At 36.9% G+C, this 18472-nt stretch overlaps 1 protein-coding gene across 1 annotated transcript in view; it reads right to left on the bottom strand.

Moving 5' to 3' along the window:
• Positions 1-14695: 14695 nt before the first annotated feature.
• The window catches only part of LOC140172751 (uncharacterized), a 71120-nt gene continuing 67343 nt past the window's right edge, over positions 14696-18472 (bottom strand). The window contains exons 18-19 of the mRNA XM_072195882.1: positions 17594-17739; positions 14696-15005 (exon numbers count right to left, since the gene is read on the bottom strand). Coding sequence (XP_072051983.1) covers positions 14815-15005; positions 17594-17739 — 337 coding nt within the window. The 3' untranslated portion in view covers positions 14696-14814. The remainder of the gene's footprint in view (positions 15006-17593; positions 17740-18472) is intronic.

Here is an 18472-nt window from a genome sequence, read left to right as displayed (position 1 = left end):
GGCTTGTAATGTGAATTCCCATAGTGAAGATCTACTGCAATGCATGATATTTTTGCAACATTAACATCTCACATTTTCTGCAACATAAAATTTTTGTGAATTTGTGTATTTCCTTAATATAGGCTGTCTAAAAAAATTGCGTGCATGAATATTACTTGAATCACCTGCGCTTGTGAAATTCACAAAATATTCATGCACTTCATGACCATTTAATGGTTTGCAGTATTCAGTTTGGTTTGGTTTTAATTTGCTTATTTTTACAAAATGGATCTTCATTTTCAGAACAGCAGACAACCTTTTGATAAACTACCATAGGTGCTCAATCAGAGAAGATACATTACACTTCCCACAATGCATTTCTTCAATTTCAATAATCTGTACTGATTTGCTATCTAGTGCAACATGGGTGGATAGTGAATGAACCCTAATGACCTTAATGAATAGAGCACATCCAGATCTTGCAAATTGTATTTGTATTTCATGACTATCAACCCTTGTTTAGCCAGTCTATTCTCAACATGAAGACAAGTCATTTGATGAAACAAGGTAATGTTTCATGTTGCAAAGAATTCTGGGAAGGGTACGATATCTTCTCTGGTCTAAGATTATTGGACCTTTTAAGTAGTGGCTGTATGTGAACTCATTTTTCAACTTGAATGTCACTTTATTTATCTTAAACTTTTATCAGTTACAACTATTAATCAAAACAGCTCTTACATATGTAATATTGAGGAGTATTATAGACCCATTAGGCTGAATGAAACTCTAGGGTAACTTTGTATTGATCAATAGTCCACTTTATTATATTTTCAAATATGTTTGTACGTATCAAAATATAATAAAATATTGTATTATGCTTGTGTTGGCTTCTTTTAAAGAGCCTCAAAGCATGATTAAAATTGCATAATGTTAAAAACCAATGAGCTCATCTGATCCTCAACGGGCATGTTGTTAGTATTGAAACTAAATGAACTTGTTTGATTTGTGTCATTTTACAAGAATTTGATGAGTCAATGCTAGTGGTACTAGTTTTTCAGATTCAATAATACCCAATCAAGTTGATATTACTTATATTTCTTGATAAAAGATTAATTAAGCTAAATAATTAAGCCCAAGACCAAACAAGATTAGAGGCCGGTCAAGTGCAGATCCGTCAGAACACGCTTTTCAATACGGAATAAATGCTAACCTCATTATGACATCATCCAAGCAGCAAAGTTCATTTCCCATTGAAAAAATGTTATCCGACGGATCTGCAGTCGACCATTCTGTTATCTCTTACATGAATGTGGATTAATATCAAAGGTTGAGAACCAAAAAGCCGTAACTCCCAAAAGAATGCTTTGTGGGTTAAGGATTTCTGGCTCTCAAACCTCAATATGTTGTAGTGTTACAATGTTGTTTTTGTATTAAATTTGTGTTTATATTCTATTCTAGCTTGAACCCTTTATTTTTTCTATATTATTCCTACCAACTTGCATATTAACATGATTTTCAATTTCATTATTTAAATAGTTGATGATCAAATATTCTTGTTAATGTAAATGCATTCAGCTTAGTTATTTATTGATATTATCTGATCAGCCTAATTTTTAAGTAATAAATAAAAATTGTATAGAATGAAATGAAATTTTTGATATAAGGTGGTGATTTTTTACATGTATATTTCTTCTGACTTTTAGGAAGATGTCTGGTAGTGTAATGATAAAGGCTTGAAATTAGTAAGATTTTGGTCTAATTCAGTGTAGTAGAAGTGATGATGTAACAGGATTAACTACCATAGCAATATAGGTTAAAACAATTTTTGTATATATTGCCCTGCACGTCAAGCAGCTTGCACTCATCACTTGTGTATGTCTGCAATCATAAATTGAATACAATACTACTCTTTTTTTAAAGATACTACACTTACAGGTGCGAGTGATCAGCGTGATATGAATATTCTATAGAATTATGATCCAGGTCTTTATGCCTGTTCTTTGACATCTATGGTTCAATGGCAGAGGTACCATGTGAACGTACTAGTGCAGTGTGGTATATTCAAAAATTGATGAAACCTATTGCTCTGGTAGTTAATCCTGTTACATTATCACTTCCACAGCAAACATTGCACTCTTGGTCACATCGCTTCAGTTGAAATCCATACACCCCGAAGGAAGACATGACCTTAATCTGGACTAGCCATTTTGCTAGACTTTATCCACACAGGTGCGTAACTCACTAACTGGGTAATGGGAGATTATGAACTTTAGCGATCCTCCGATCCCTAACGGAGGTTTCCCATGCACTGCGTGGCGATCTTCCAATTCTCAACTGTGGAGTTCTTCCATGCATGTGGCAAAGGTAATTTCCACACACTTTTCTGTACCTGACGTGATGCAGGCATGAGAATTTTCAAATTTCCGTCACTTTTAAGGTTTTCCCATCATGTAATTTCATTCTCATGCCTGGGATGGTGTAAAAATATTGGAGATCTGCATATTTTCATACATGAAACACAGCTTAATCCTAATCCTTAAGTTAGTTCTAAATGGCAATGAAATATGGGCCAAAAACATGTTATTTTTGTGCCATTTTTTTGTATGCTGTGACAATCAAGCTCAAAAACTTGTACAAAACCAATTTGGAGATTATTGCAGATTTAAAGATAAAGAATGAAATTGTTTTTGAATGAAATCATCTTGACCATTAGATAATGGACATTTCATCTTGTTAATTATCATTGTTTAATTGATTAGGTTTTTGCTTTGGTCGCTTTTCATCTTTTGATGGTGTCATCAGGCCCCAAATTTTCAATTAAAAATACCATTAACCTTCTTGCACAGGTCACTCACACTGTACACAATGCATGACCAAAAAGTTGATGAAAATGGGTATAAATGTACCAGCAAATGGTCAAGTAATGTGTGTAACACATTAAGGTTGGCATCCCCAACCATGCACCCCCAACCAGTGGGTCCTGACCCAATTTAGTTGGGGTTGTGACCTCAAAACAGGAAAAAACCAGGAATAGGGTCAGACATGTGACACTATTTTGACAAGTGACGTGATGACTTTCAAGATATGGGTCTTGTATCCCCCTCGAAAAAATGGAAACACCTGAATTCTGGGTTTGTTGGGAACAGGATCTACTGAAAGAAGTTTCATTTCAAATGTAATATTTTTACCTACCAAACGTATTTCCACCCACAGTCAAAAATGCCACAAAGATACCATTGGTCTTCATGTATTAACATATAGTTTAATATATAATATTTGTATAATAAACTCTTTAAAGGGGGGTAACCCTATTGGTTTTGGATATGGATTGTCTTTAAAATTACATAATAATATCAAATATCGCCCCCTTTATAAAAAAAAAAAAAAAAACGAGAGCATTTTCAGCGTAAATGTGAATAAATAGCCAAATTTGCAATCCAATACCTTGGTATACGTGAATTGCATTCTGGGTAGGCAAGCAACAACAACCATTTCCGTTCGTATGACGAATTTAATGCTGACATGCTGTACAATCAATGCCCGGCCCGTATTGAACGAAAAATATTTGGGTTTTTTTTCGTACCGTTTCAGAAAAAAAGGAAACAAAATATATTTCCCCTTGCAATATGTACATTTCAAATGAATATAAAAAAGTTTGGGTTAAAAATGGAGAGGAAAAAAAACCATTCCGTCGGATTTTGAACCGGGTACCTCTCGGTAGAAACATGAAGCGCGCTAACCGACTGAGCTAATCGCCCGCTGCCTCCATCGTGGAAATTTTATAATTAAATACGGCACACCGTCTAGACACGTCTCCTCAGCAGTTAGTGTGGTTCGCTTTTTCACAGAATGTGTATGACGCTTGAAACCAAAGTAGCTGTTGAGGAGACTGATATTCGAAGCTATTTCGTTCATAATTCCCGGCCCAGAAATCCAAAGTATTTACCATTGTTTACAAACCGGTAGCCTGTAAAAGCCGCTGTGTTTCATGATTTCTCCGAATACATCGACTTGGAGCGTCAAATTTCAGGATAGTAATGAGAAAAATAGTATCTATTATGTGATACCAAAACCTCATCAACAATGAAAAAAATCGGGGATGATGCTGTCGATCGGGTTACGGACCTTTAACTCTAAATATATCATTAAATGCTTAGGGCAATTTAACCTAAAAGTTTGTCTCAAAGCTCCTCCGATGTTGGAAATCGAATGCGCTTTGTATTTTAATCATTTTTCTAATGTGCATGGGAGTTTGAGACAAATTAAAAATTTTATGTGGCAATACAGGTCCATACTACTTTTACCTCCCAACATCCCTTCAACATTTTGCATATTCCAATGCCGATGTGTGAAAACTTGCACCGTAATATACAATATTTTAAATAAATATAGTTCTTTTCCTGGCAGTTATCACTAAATATATAATTTTGGTGAAAGAATTACAAAATAAAAACTATGAGAAAGGAATTTTAACGCAAGTCTCCACATACATAAATGACAGCCAGTGAAAAGATTTCACTCACCATCCAGGATTTGAACCTTGGACATTCAGAGCACCGCACCGATGCTCTACCAACTGAGCTAATGAGTCAGATGGAGAAGAGCAGTGATGTTATTACCTATAGAAAATTATCCAATTATTGAAAATATATAATAATAGTAAAACTTTAACAGTGAAAATATATAATTATAGTAAAACTTTAAGGTGGTACTACTCCCCTGATAAATTTTGTGACTAATTTTGCATTTTTCTCAAAAATAACTAAACACTGTTAACAAAAGTTTTGTATATTACAGGGGCAAGGAATCCAATTACTTCACTTAAATTTCAGTGATTCAAGACAAGTGGTTCATTATGTATGTTAAGAAATGAGGTACATTCTAGCGGTACCTCTTTTCATATCATAAATAACGTATCGCTTGTCTTGAGTCACTGAAATTCCAGTGTAGTAACTGGATTCCTTGCCCCTATAATATACATAACTTTTGTTACCAGTGTGTTATTATTTTTGGAAAATGCAAAAATAGTCACAAATTTATCAAGGGGTGTAGTATCACCTTAACAGTGAAAATGTATAATTATTGTAAAACTTAAACAGATATTATGGCTTTTAAGTCAAGCATGATGAGATGCATAATGAAATGCTGAAATGCATACAGAATTCTCAGTCGGCATGATATCACATGTTTTATCTCATTGGCTGTTTATGACTGCCCCATATTGCACTCTCTGACATGAAGGAGATGCTTACTGATGCACCAGAGAGAAACACAAAACTTATCATTACATAAATTACTGTTTGCAAAACAATTCCAATAGTTAAATTTTTATCAGGGGAATAACTTCCAATAATTACCAAAGAAAAGGCAAATTGGTATTTTCTATGCTGAGGAAATTGACTGCAATTGAAATACAAATCACTTCCATCACATCTTTACTTTATACATGAAGTCAAATCAGTCCATTTCTATTGGTCTAAATGGATGAAGCAACTGACAACTTTATTGCTTGAACATGGAGCATCATCCGTGATAAACTGTGTAAAAATTGTGATAGTGTTCCAAGACATGCAACGGCAGGGTAATGGCAGCTTCATATCTTTGCATGCTATCTGTCATATCCCAATTTGATAAGCCTAATCTCAGAAAGTAGTATATACTCTTCTACAGGAACTTGTATTTGCTGATACGCTATGATTCGACCAGTATTGTGATCCCTCCATCTTATATACACAGGCCAACACAATATGAGAAGCATTATTGCTAACAATACAACCACTACAGGCCACATGTTGAGTAGTAGATCACCCATCTTGAGTAGTATGTTCCCTGCATGAAAGCAAAAAAATTAAAAGCAAAAAAAATGATTATAATTACATAATAACAGGGTCTTTAGCTAGAAATTGAGGTTTGCCCATCATTTAAATAAAAATGCCTGTCCTGATTTGACCTTTTAAAACATTTACCATACCTCTACAGCCCATGGGGGGGTCAAAGAGTTCCAATATGTCTTGCTATGGCCTTGTTTTGCAAAGCTGGTCTACTAAAAAGGTCAACAGCCTTTGTCACTACCTACCATTATAATGCAGCATCTGTCAAAGGCATTAATTTTGCCCGTCCCAGGACTCCTTGTCTAAAATGATGGCCAGACGGGTGGCTAGCTAAGACAATGCATAATAATAACGCCAGAAAGAATGTGGCCACATATTGTCAAAATATCTTTGTTGATTCCAAATGATTATGTTATGGATTTGTGTATTTTCCAGTCAGCTTGCATGCAACTTGCGCAAAATATTACGATGCAAAGATTTCCCGGCTTATGCAATGTCATCAACGTATTTAAAGGAGTATTTCGTGATCCTAGCATCCTCTTTTTATGACATTTTTCCAAAATTTTTCCCAAAATTTCAGTTTATTCCGATTTTGCGTTTGCGAGTTATGCATGATTATGTGTACTAGCGGGATACCAGCGCTTCGCTGCTGAGTCCCCGCTAGATGGGGCGTTCACCATAACAGGAATAATTACTGAACAGGTAGAATCATTGAAAAGGTACATTTTATTTTTCTAAACCTGTCTCTTCTTACACTTTCTTTTTTAGTTTCTTTAGCTTGTGATTTTCCGTTTCCATGTTATTTATTTATTTAACACCGTTCCCAATATTTTCTAAATCGTGTCTTCCTTACCTTTCCCTTTAGAGTCTTTGTTTATTTGCTGCTTGTGATTTCCCATTTCCATGTTTTTTATTTTATTCTTTGTTTTCCTTACATTTCCTGATTAGTTTCTTTCCTTCTTTGTTTCGTTCCCGTTTCATTTAGTTACTTTAACCCGTTGGCCTATTACTCGTACTTTTTTGTCCTCATTTTAATTTTATTTTTATTTATAGTACCGCTTCATGTTGTTTATACAACAAACATCTTTTTCCGTATTTATTCGTCCTCTCATAAGCGTGTCTGCGGACGTGTTCACCGTTATCATAATCCCGTGACCCGATCCACGTACCTTTTGTCCTTTATTTTTCCTTCTTTTCGTATTATCATGTCCACTGGTCGCTGGCTCGCAGTCGCGTAGCTTTGCGCCGTTCTACGCGCCCATTGGCGAAAAGTGCGACATTACGCAGGCGCCGCCGCTGCCGCCAGCTGCAGTGACGCGTAGGCTGACAACCGATTTTCATAACAAAAACCCCGTTTTTACCCATATTTTCACTGTTTTTGGAGCCAATTCTTGACCGTTTTCAACCAAATTAAGTTTAAACACGTTCCCGTATATTCCTCAATCTCCCGTATGAATTTGGCGACATTTGGATCGAAACTGACGGAGCCTTTATAGCGATACATACATAGATAGATGCATAGATAGATACATACAACATTCCCCTATTTATAGTAAGATTACACTGCTCCATAGACAATGCGTTGTAATTTCGTTCTGGTGCACCAGAACAAAATTCGAATTTCACGATATCTTTGCAAAAGCGAATTAATCTGCAAGAAATATTTTGTACATAAACATTATGTAGCCAGAGGTTTCCAGTGATATAAAAATCTCAACTTTTTTGAGAAAAGTGGGGGATGAGGCTGTGGATCACGAAATGCCCCTTTAAAATGTCTACATGACTTGTACATTATTTGTTTGATGTCTTCTCTAGACGTTTGTGCTATATACATATGTAAAATCAATTCAATCAATTCAACCAATGTTCATGGTATGCTTTTGAAGACTTTTCTATAAATTAGGTCTGGTGTCACGTTCTAGGTTTTGTAGGATTGGGTCACATACTGGGCTATTCTAGTTAAAATCCACACCCCCTATGGAAGATATGACCTTAAATTCCCACACAGGGGTGTAGGTTTCAAATGGAGTCACTGACCCATCCAGGTATTAACCCCATATGAAATTCACATCCCCTGTGTGGATTAAGGTCATGTCTTCCATAGGGCCGGGGTGTATGGATTTCAGTTGGAATAGACCATTGTTTTATGTATCTCTTATTTTATTGATGTTAATGATTTATTTGTCAGCGTAATTAATATTGATATTCAATGTCATTAAATGTATTCTGACTTTCCTGACACTGTGTATTGATTTGTTTCTTAATGATGGGGATCATGGAAGAATACACATGAGTATCATTATTAGGACCAGGGGTGTAACATAATGCTGCGCTGAGATATTTTCTTAAAATATCAAGAGCTATTTTAAGAACCACTGGACCAATAGGCTTGTTTGTACTCATTTTAATGCATTTTTCATGCTGATTCCAAATATGGTCATGAAAATTTACAATTCTGATATTTTGCATTAAAAAGAATACTGTTCGACCATTTACTTAATTGCTTGAAACGCTTCAATTACCCATCATTAATGGCAAAAAATTGATTATGAATAAAAAAAAATATACAAAATGTTAACTTCACAGATACACTTACTTTATCTGTAGTAGAAAGATGTTGGAAATACTTGTTGAGTTTGTTGACTTTTTCTCTTTCCACTCCCTTTTTTTCTGGAAAAGGGGCTTCCCAGGTCCGCAGGTTATTCCAATGATGCATAGCAGTTTGACATCTTTTCTGTGCTTAAAACTTTATCATAAGACCAGTGTGCACAACAATTGATATCATCTCATCGGCATCCAAAACGACATGTATCTTATAAGAAGACCAGATGAAAAGTTATTTTGACAACAAAGTCATAAATTGTAGGCTTGGGCAAAATGACCAAAACTGTGAATATCGTAGACCCTCATAATTATATCAGATAGCGTATCCCAACTTTCACATATGTATTTGAGCTGTGTGTGAACGACTGTTGTCTTGGTTTCGCATACACTGCATGTCCCAGGCTGCATGTGCTGTGATAAATATTTGTAATTAATTACAGCTCAGAACTAGAACAATAACATTTATTGGAATTAGCCTATCGGTAGAGGGCATCCAAATAATATATGTCAGCCTTAATGAGATTTCGATGCTAGTATAAGGCTTTGCAATGTATGGTGTCAATTATTGGAGAGCAGTATTTCAATTGTATAAATATATGTAGCAAAGTCAAAATACTGCTCACTTTGTACAACATCAATCAGGGGCATACCAGGACCACGGAGCCAGTGGGGGCAAAATGTTCAAACCGTCCTGCTGACCCACTACTAAAATGACTTTACAGGGGCAAATGCTAGTGAAGCGCACAAACTTTTCAATTTTTAATGCTAAATGAGCCAAGATGACTATTGTGATCAACCGGACCAAAGGAACATGCACATTGCAACCTTTGGTCAATTATTATCGTACGCCATGAAATAGAGTAAAGATTATAAGAACGCTTCCGTCTGAAGATCCGTCCTTCAGTCAGTCCGTCCTTCCTTCATTGTGAAAAATTATTTCTCAATAATTGTGTTTGTAGTCGCTATTATTTATAAACAGGAATAAATGTAATAGAGTTGGTATCATTGTGTGACGTTTTTGTTAAAGTTTGTTCAACAGAAAAATTATATCGGATTATGTTTTACTTTTGACATTATGTTTGTTAATTGGTTTTAATGGTTAAAGTTTCTTTTAGTAGAGAGAAACTGTAAAACTATACCATTGATTTAGAAACACTGTATATAATTGTTCCTGATTTTTCTATTGAGTACACACTCTGTTGTACATGTTATTAGCACATTTTGTTATGTCTTTGACTAATATACTGTGAGTAAAAAAAATAAAATACAATCAATTAGGCCAGGCAAATATGTTGGGGAAATTGTAATATATAATACACCTACCCATCATGCAGTAGGAGTGTTAATGATATTTAATGATATTTTGCCAAAGGTAATCACACCTACACTCAGAAGGTCACTTTAATCAATTTGCATTGTGGGATATGATGCCATCAATCCCATGTCTAGCCACTAATCTACACTCATAAAACTAATATCATTAGATTAAATGGCCATTAAAATTGATAAAAATCTAGATATTTGGGTTGCCTTCAATTCGAAATTGTCACAGTTGATGAACATAGAATGTTATACATGCAATGTCAAATTGGGGGGGCAAGGGGTATCATTTTTTCAATCAATTTGGTATCCTTTGTGTCGTTATCATTATACAATAAAAATTCCTTTAAAAAAAGGAATGGGGCTCCCAATGGGAGCTTTGATGTGAGATGCTGAAATCCGAGGGGGGGGGGCACTCCCACTGTGAAGGTGACGCGTATGTGTAGGGCTGTTAAGACCCCCTTTTTCACCATCGCTGTCGCCAAAAGACCCCATTACCAGTACATGCTGTGTAAACCAAAGACCCCATATTTTTCCTTTAGATCTATCACTCAAAGACTTTGAAATGACAAAGCAATTTGAAGTCATTTAGAACTAGAAATTCAATTTTCGAGGCTTCTTTAGGCTCTCATACAAAGACCACATTAAAAAGTCATTCTCACCCAATGCCCCCCCCCCCTATAATTTAGATCCAAACGGATCTACTCTCTCAACCAATGACCCCATATTCTGTACATTTTGGTCTCCCTGAATGCCAAAAACCATGCTCTCACACAACGTTATAGGCCATACATGCAATGTTAAATTGGGGGGTGGGGGCAAGGGGGTATCATTTTTCAATCAATTTAGTATCCTTTATATTATGGCATTGTGTCGTTATCATTATAGAATAAAATTACTTTAAAAAAACAACAAAAAACAGTAACAATCCTGTTGACCCTGGCTGGAGAAAATTATAAACGACTGCAAATTAGTCTATGAGTAAATTGTAGGTCAATGAATTATGCAAACCACACAAAATAACGTTGCACAAGCCAGTGATCTCCTTGCAATACAAACCGCACAAAATAGCGTACAATACGTTAGGCGGTCTACTTGTTCCTGGTATTTTGAGCTGGGGGAAACTTACCCCCCTCTCTTTGGCATCAATGTGACCCCATACCATATCTGAAGGGGAGAGCATGACACAGTGGTTAGGGTACTCCCCTCAGGTCCATGAGGTCCCAGGCAGCGTTCGAAATAGGGCCGGTCAGCCGGCCATTGGCCTGTAACTTTTTGGATTGGCCGGTAACTTTTCTGACTGGCATCACAGTTGCTGGTCCGGCTGGCCGGTAACTTTTTAAGGTCAAGCCCGGCTGGCCTGTAACTTTTGGAGGCATATTTCGAACACTGGTCCCAGGTTCAGTCCCCTGGAATGATGACTTTCTGTTGGCTTCGGCCCAAGCATTGGGGAAGTCTGAATTTAGTTGCTAACATCTGTAGACTTCCAAGGATGGAATACTGTCATGGATCATTTAAGTCATTTTACATGAACCACAAAAGTATTCTGTCCTTTGGAGGGGAGGTTAAGCCACCTGTGACTTCAAGAAGCAAAGTTTCAAGCATTTGATTGGACGAAGGTCCAGTTTTAAAAGTGACAAACTGGCCTATTCAAAACTCCTTTGGACTAGACATCTGGTTTTAGAGTGGTGAATGGTTAATCTTAATATGCGTGCCTTTAATTTCAAACAAAGAAACCTGAAACAAAAGAACTGACAAATAAAATGAAAGTTATGAAAAGTACAGAGATATAAAAACTGCTTTAAATAACGCTTCATTGAATAAACTGTGTTGTCTCTTTTTTGCGCTTGTTGGAATCTTTTTTTGCGCCTTGTATAGGCCAGTTTGTCACTTTTAAAACTGGACCTTCATCTGTTCAATTGCTTGTAACTTTACTTCTTGAGGTCACATTGGATGCAATGTGGTGTCATAATGTGCAGAATTAGATAGTGCATCTATTTAAAAAACAAATATATACCAATATGGTCCAGTTTCGAAATTGTGATTATTTTTCCAAGTGCAAGGATACTGTTTTGGTGCAGTATATCAGTATCGTGTCAAGGAGCATGTGTAGCCGAGTGGATAAGGCGCCCGACTCATATTACATAGGTTGTGAGTTCGAGCCCCTTCGTGCCAAGCGTGTTGTGTCCTTGGGCAAGGCACTTTATCCTCATTGCCTGATGGGGTTGGGTTGGATTGGATGTTTGTATAGTTGTTTGTTTCAATGTTGCAATATTGGCGCTGATTTTAATCAGCGCCAATATTAAAAGCTGCTGCCTGCAAATTGCATTGTGTCTGTTTAGTTGTGTTTAATGTACAATTCTAGCAATTTGACCTGCGGGTCACCATTAGAGTTTGAAATAAAAACCTTCCTTCTTTTTTTTTTTTATATATGAAGAAAGCAATAGTGTTTTGAATCATAAGTCTCCATTCAATGCTCTGTATAAAGTGGACAAATTCATTGCTGTATTTTCAATATTTGTTTTCCCTAATATCCAAAGACTGCAAAGAGCCTATGTCATATTGTACGTGAGATAGCCAGGGAGAAGCTGCGCCCCTGTAAGTCTTTTTGTACAGGGTGTCCCAGAAGTCTCGATACCTTTTTAAACCTTTGTATCTTTAAGAAGAAATGGTATACAAAAAATTTGAAAACATATTTGGAAAGAAGACACTTGGGCAATTTTTTTGATACCAAACTTGCCCCCTTTTGTGCCTCCTACTTAAAAATAATGTTAGATGAATGTACGCGTAGTACCATACAGCAGTCATTCCTTTTCTGAACATTCACAGATCTTCTTGGGCTTGCTGATACAGCACATCTTACTTTATCAATGTTTCGTGTATCGCCTTGTCTTCCCACGTCCATAGCGCACTGAATCACGTACTGATCATGTCTTAAAGAATTTGTTGACAATGTTTTTATGCAGCATTTTGATGGTGCTCGAGCATGTCCAGTGAGTTGATAATGTTCGTTAAACTTCTTTTGAGTAAGTTTGACCGATTTCGTTTCGCATAAAACCAACGAATGTGAATTGGTTGTTGAATATTGGAAGTCATGTTGATACAACGCCATTTATCACTTATTCGTGCATACAAAATGTCAGCACTGTGCAAATACAAACCGCTTGAATGTGCTTGAATGGGGAGGGGGGGGTAGCAGAGCAAAACAATGGTTTCAACAGGACGGTGCGACTCCACACACAGCCAAAGTGACTCTCCAATGGCTTGAAAATCGTTTCCATGAGAAGATCATGTTCCTCAAAACTGATCAAACTTGGCCACCTCATTCTCGGATTTAAGTCAACCTGATTTTTTCTGTGGGGTTATCTCAAAAACCAGTGTATAGCACAAAACCTCGCAGCATACCAGACTTGAAGGAAAACATAAAGAGTGAGATAAGAAAACTTGAAAGAGACACTTGCAGAAGCGTCATTCAGTACTTCACCGTCAGAATGCGCGAGTGTGCGAATTTATATGATGGACATCTTGAACATATTCGAATAGACTACTTGCAAAACAAAAAAAAGTCCAAACTACGGAAGAACAAAATAAAAATAACGTGAAGTTGTTGGGAATAGTGTTTCAATTTGACAATGTTCCTGGTGATTTGTTCTCATTAACCATTTTGCATATCGCTTATATTCATGCATGTCTTCTGACTAAGCATGTAAAGGGGAGGTTCAATGTGACAATTCAGTAATGATAGGGGTATCAACTCAATCAAAACATTATTAAATCCTTGAGATAAGGAAAATTACTTTACCAAGTCACTTTGTTAGGATTGTGAGCAAATGCAGAAGATGTGTTAATTTGACAATTCGTTTGCATTTAATTGAGTGTTTTTGTTTCTCCGGTTGAAAGAACGATTTTCCAATATGATAAACATTTGCTCGTATCTTCATACTACAACATGCAAATATTAGCAAGTTTGGTACTAAAAAATTGCCCAAATGTCCTCTTTCTAAATATGTTTTCATATTTTCTGTATACTATTTCTTCTTAAAGATACAATGGTTTAAAAAGGTATCGAGACTTTTGGGACACCCTGTACTTTTAAGCTCATTATTTGACCATTTTCGTAAAATTTTCCCCCTTGAAAGTTGCTCCCCCACGAAAAATATATTTAGAGAATAAATGATAGGATTTTGTCTTTTGCCTATCAATATCATCGTATCATAATGGATGGGCTGGCCAATATTTTGAGTAGTGGATGCCGGCGCAGCCGGTATCCACTACGATAAAAATATTGGCCAGTCCATCCATTATGACACGATATTGGATAGGCAAAAGACAAAATCATATCATTTATTCTCATTCTTATTCAGTTTTAATGTAATTTTTGGGAGAAAAACTGCCTTTTTTCAGAAAAAAATAAAGTTACTTTTGTGAGGACACCCCGTTGTTTTAAATGAACGAAACCATCACGAACATCTAAGTCAGCCGAATCGCGTTCTTAGTTCTCGCACGTGTTACGCAAACGCATTATCGCGCGATCATTGAGGAGCAACAAGCGTGCCGCCGTTTGCGTGGCGGTCGCGCCCTGACTAATATCACTATCAACTATTGTGAGATATTATACACCGAAAACCAATCAAATTACGTGAATTCTTTACAAGACGCACCCATTGAATAAGAATGTTATGTGATTTTTAATTTAAATAGTCTTTTTAACATTATTCAATGACAACATTCACAAACTAGTCTTTTCAACCATATCAAAAACTCGGAACTTTTTCCCACAAAACTTATAAGAATGTACACATTGTATTGGTGTTGAACAAACTCAAATTAATTTATTTGTCATCTTCAATTGTTAACAAAATTAATTGTTAAGAGTTTGTACTTGATTTTACAATAGGTCGACATATTACATCAACTGTTGATAACATATAGTATTCACTATTATAACTCAAATTCTGTCAATGTAACTGAGGATTAGGATTAAAATATCTTGCGAATGGCAGTGGTCCCATTGGTTTTAACTCACTAAATCTCCTCTGATTTAACAACATCTGTACCCCCTGAGGACCATGCTGGGCTGTCAGTTGATGGTACAGTTGAAAGAGTTTCTCCTCCCGTGACGGAAGACATCAGCGACGCCCGGATACAGTTGCCGCATGACACGCTTGATATATTCTCGCTGTGTTTCTTGGGGGGAGCGTGGTGGTTTGGGTGGTAGAACAAGTTGGATGCCATGTTGGAGGGTGAAATGCATCTTGGGAAGATCATCGACTGTTTGAAGACAAAAGATGTTTAGAAAAAAGTTACTTGGTTTATTTTCAATTTCAGGTGACATGTCATCTCATGCACTGTGGTGCAGGCAGTGGTGGAAGCGATATCACCAATTTTGACGTCGCCATTGGATTAACACATAATCATGAAATCTTCAAACAATTCTAAATTTGATTAAAGAGTTTAACTTCAACACTACACTATTTTTCGCTCACCTGGAACGAAAAATAGTGTAGTGTTGAAGTTAAACTCTTTAATCATTTTATCTACCACTACGTATGAATATCCACTCGTATAATTCTAAATTTGTTATGTGGTGTCAAAGCAAAATTATCTTACTCTAAAACCGTTGGGGTACGACAATGTACCACACTGTAAGTATGTTGATTTTCAATTTATAACTGTTAACCGTGTATTTTGAATGCGGCTGTCAGACCTGTATCTTCGCCAGCCTCGTACGTCACGTGTTGCGTGTCCTATGCCGCCTGCTGTGGTGTAGCTTGGGGATGTAGCACCCAAGGGAAGGGATACAGAATGAAACAATTTCATAAATACCAGTAATTTGGGTATAATCAAGTTGAATTTCGGTCTTAAAACAGTCTTTCAGCATTTATGTTGAAATGCTAAGCACAAGAAAATTTTGACTTTCATTGCTTAGAGGGGGCGCAGAATTGATCTGGCACCCCCTAAGATGCATCCATGGTACATGCCCTCCATCCTTGCCCACTACCTATGCCACTGCTTATGCATTGTCAGAGTTAACAATATTGACCGGAAGGGGTGGTTTCGATTTTATCAAGCAAATTCCTGTCATCTCTTTCACCAAATCAATGGGGTAAAAAGATTCACTGTGATGACAGCAGTGTTGACAAAATATAAAAAGAGGCCACTCATGCAGAAAACAAACATACACACACATTGTATCAAAGTTTACCAATACAGAGACAAAATCACTTTGAAAAGGTGAACGAAAGTTATTACAGGGTGGATGGACCAAAAGCTTTTGATCATGTTGATCATTATCTCTGTTCTAGGATCGCTATTCTGACTAAACTCAAGTTCACAAATCTTTATTTTCTACTTTCATTGGGCTATTCCAGTTGAAATCTATACACCCCCACATCGTCATCATCCCTATGTCTTTGTGTCAAAAATTGCCGTGATAGTACAGCGAATCCTCTCGTTTTTCAACAGCTACGCATCGCGATTTTGTTCGAGATAGGCCGAGCGACTCAGGCTAAGCATACCATGACTATCATATGAGATACCACAGAGTTTCTATATTCTACACATTATTACGATTTGTGCATGCTCTAGTACCCCATATGATGTTTCTATTACAAGAAAAATCGATTTGTTTTCAGGTAAAACCAGGGTTTTGTTTCCAGTACACTCACTCGAAAAGCAATACACTAATTAGCGGGGCCTTGCAGCTTGCTGTGGATATCTTTTACTGCATTTTAGAAGTAAAGATTTTGAAATCCAAAGTAAAAATTATGATATATTTAATTTTGAGAATTACAATTATATAAAAGAACACATTTAGCCCATCCAGCTGCTTGTATAGAATATTCGATCGTGCACGTGTATATCACAATGCACATGTAAACTTTCTTTATCTGTGTCAACAACAGAATATTGATCACCAACGGAGTATGGAGCGGATATGAAAAAAATATTTATAATACAGGGCGTTGACACTGTGCCCCCTGTTGAAGACATGACCTTAAAGCCATATTATAACATTTTCATACAAAATAGATTAGCATTTCTTTGCCATAAAATGTTAGTTTTTACTGTCAGATATATACCCTTTTATTTTTGAGCCGAACAACTATGGCAAAGCAAAGAAAATTGGAATTTACTACCAGCGCATATGTCGCCAATACGTACCACTCCTTCGGTCATGTTATGGTACGACCCTTTGTTGTGTAGATCACCGTCCCATACGCCGTGTAACGTACTGTGTGTTATGAACATCGTGTATGCGTTCGACTAATAATTCCATCGTAATAATAAAACACCGTTTTGCAGGGTGTATTGGTTTAATAAAGTACAATATAATCGTGTAAAAATGAATTTTAAAAATCAGTGAGGGCGTCCTCCTCAGCAAATGTTATAATATGGTTTTAATCTTCCACACAGGAGTGTGAATTTCAAATGGGGTTACCTGAATGGGTGAATTCTACACCCCCTGAGTGGGAGATTAAGATCATGTCTTCAATAGGGGGTGTATGTATTTTATCTGGAATAGTCCATTTGGTAACATAAAACATCCATATAAAAAGGGTGCACTTGTTAGCTGCTGCATGTGTCTCTTTTTACACAACAATTTGGAATAAATACCAGACTCATCTCAAGTGAAAGTCACTTCAAATCATCCCCAAGTGACATGGTTTAGGAATGTTCTCTGTCCAATACTATGTGACTTGGTGCACAGATGATCTGTGCTTGGTGATGATTTGAAGTGGCCTCTACTTGAGATGAGTCTGATATTAATTCCCAGCTATTAGGTAAAAAGAGACACATGTAGCAGCTGACAAGTACATCCTTTTGATATGGATGTAACAAATGTGAAAAGGACTGACCATGATCTCCAGTGATAGTCTTAATCTTGACACCGCACACAAGTGGTGTAGAGGGCGCTTTCTTCCTTTTCTTCCGTCTCTTAACTTTGGCAGATGTTGTCCTTGGTGACTTAGCTGAAGGAGGTGCAAATCTCTCTCGACAAAACCTGCGGATATGGGGATGAGATACAATGTACCAGATGATTAGCAGCATGTGTGTATATGATCAAGGTAAAATCTCTTCACATTTCAACTACATTTAATATTTGTGTAGACTGCTTTGCACATAACAATTTCTCAAAAAGTGGGGTATACCCTTACGAAAATGCAAGCAATAAAAAATGTGTGCGACAGCATGCAGCACGCGTCTTGGCAGTGTGCAGCACACGATGCAGATGTGTGCAGCATGCATGCAAGGTCTGCTGGTAGCGTGTTCATGCGTGCGAACCAGCTGTGTGCATGCGGGCATTGCACGCAAATATCCACCGCGCACACAATTTGCTTGCAGAACTTGCGTGCAGACTACCAATCTGCACGCAAATTATGTGCAGACTACACTTGTGTGCGGACTGTAGGACTGCACACAAATTGTGCGCATCTTGCACGCATCTTGCATGCAGCACGCATATTGCTGCACGCATGCAGGATTTTCAGATCACAAAGTTAGAATGCTGCACGCATACAGAGTTTCCAGAAGCAGCAAAGGTAAAATGCTGCATGCATGCAGGATTTTCAATGACTACTTGTACTAATTCACCTTTACACAACTTCAAGTCACAATTTGGCAATGACCTAGTAGTGAAAATATTTAAATGTTTACAATGAATAAATAAGTTAGCCTTCAGACCAAAATTTTCTATAAAGTATTTAACCTTCAGACCAAGATTTTTTGTCAGACCA

Source organism: Amphiura filiformis, chromosome 16 (genome assembly GCF_039555335.1).
Source record: "Amphiura filiformis chromosome 16, Afil_fr2py, whole genome shotgun sequence".
NCBI lineage: Eukaryota > Metazoa > Echinodermata > Ophiuroidea > Amphilepidida > Amphiuridae > Amphiura > Amphiura filiformis.
Note: the sequence above shows the minus strand (reverse complement) of the source record. Positions and strands in the feature narration are given on the sequence as shown.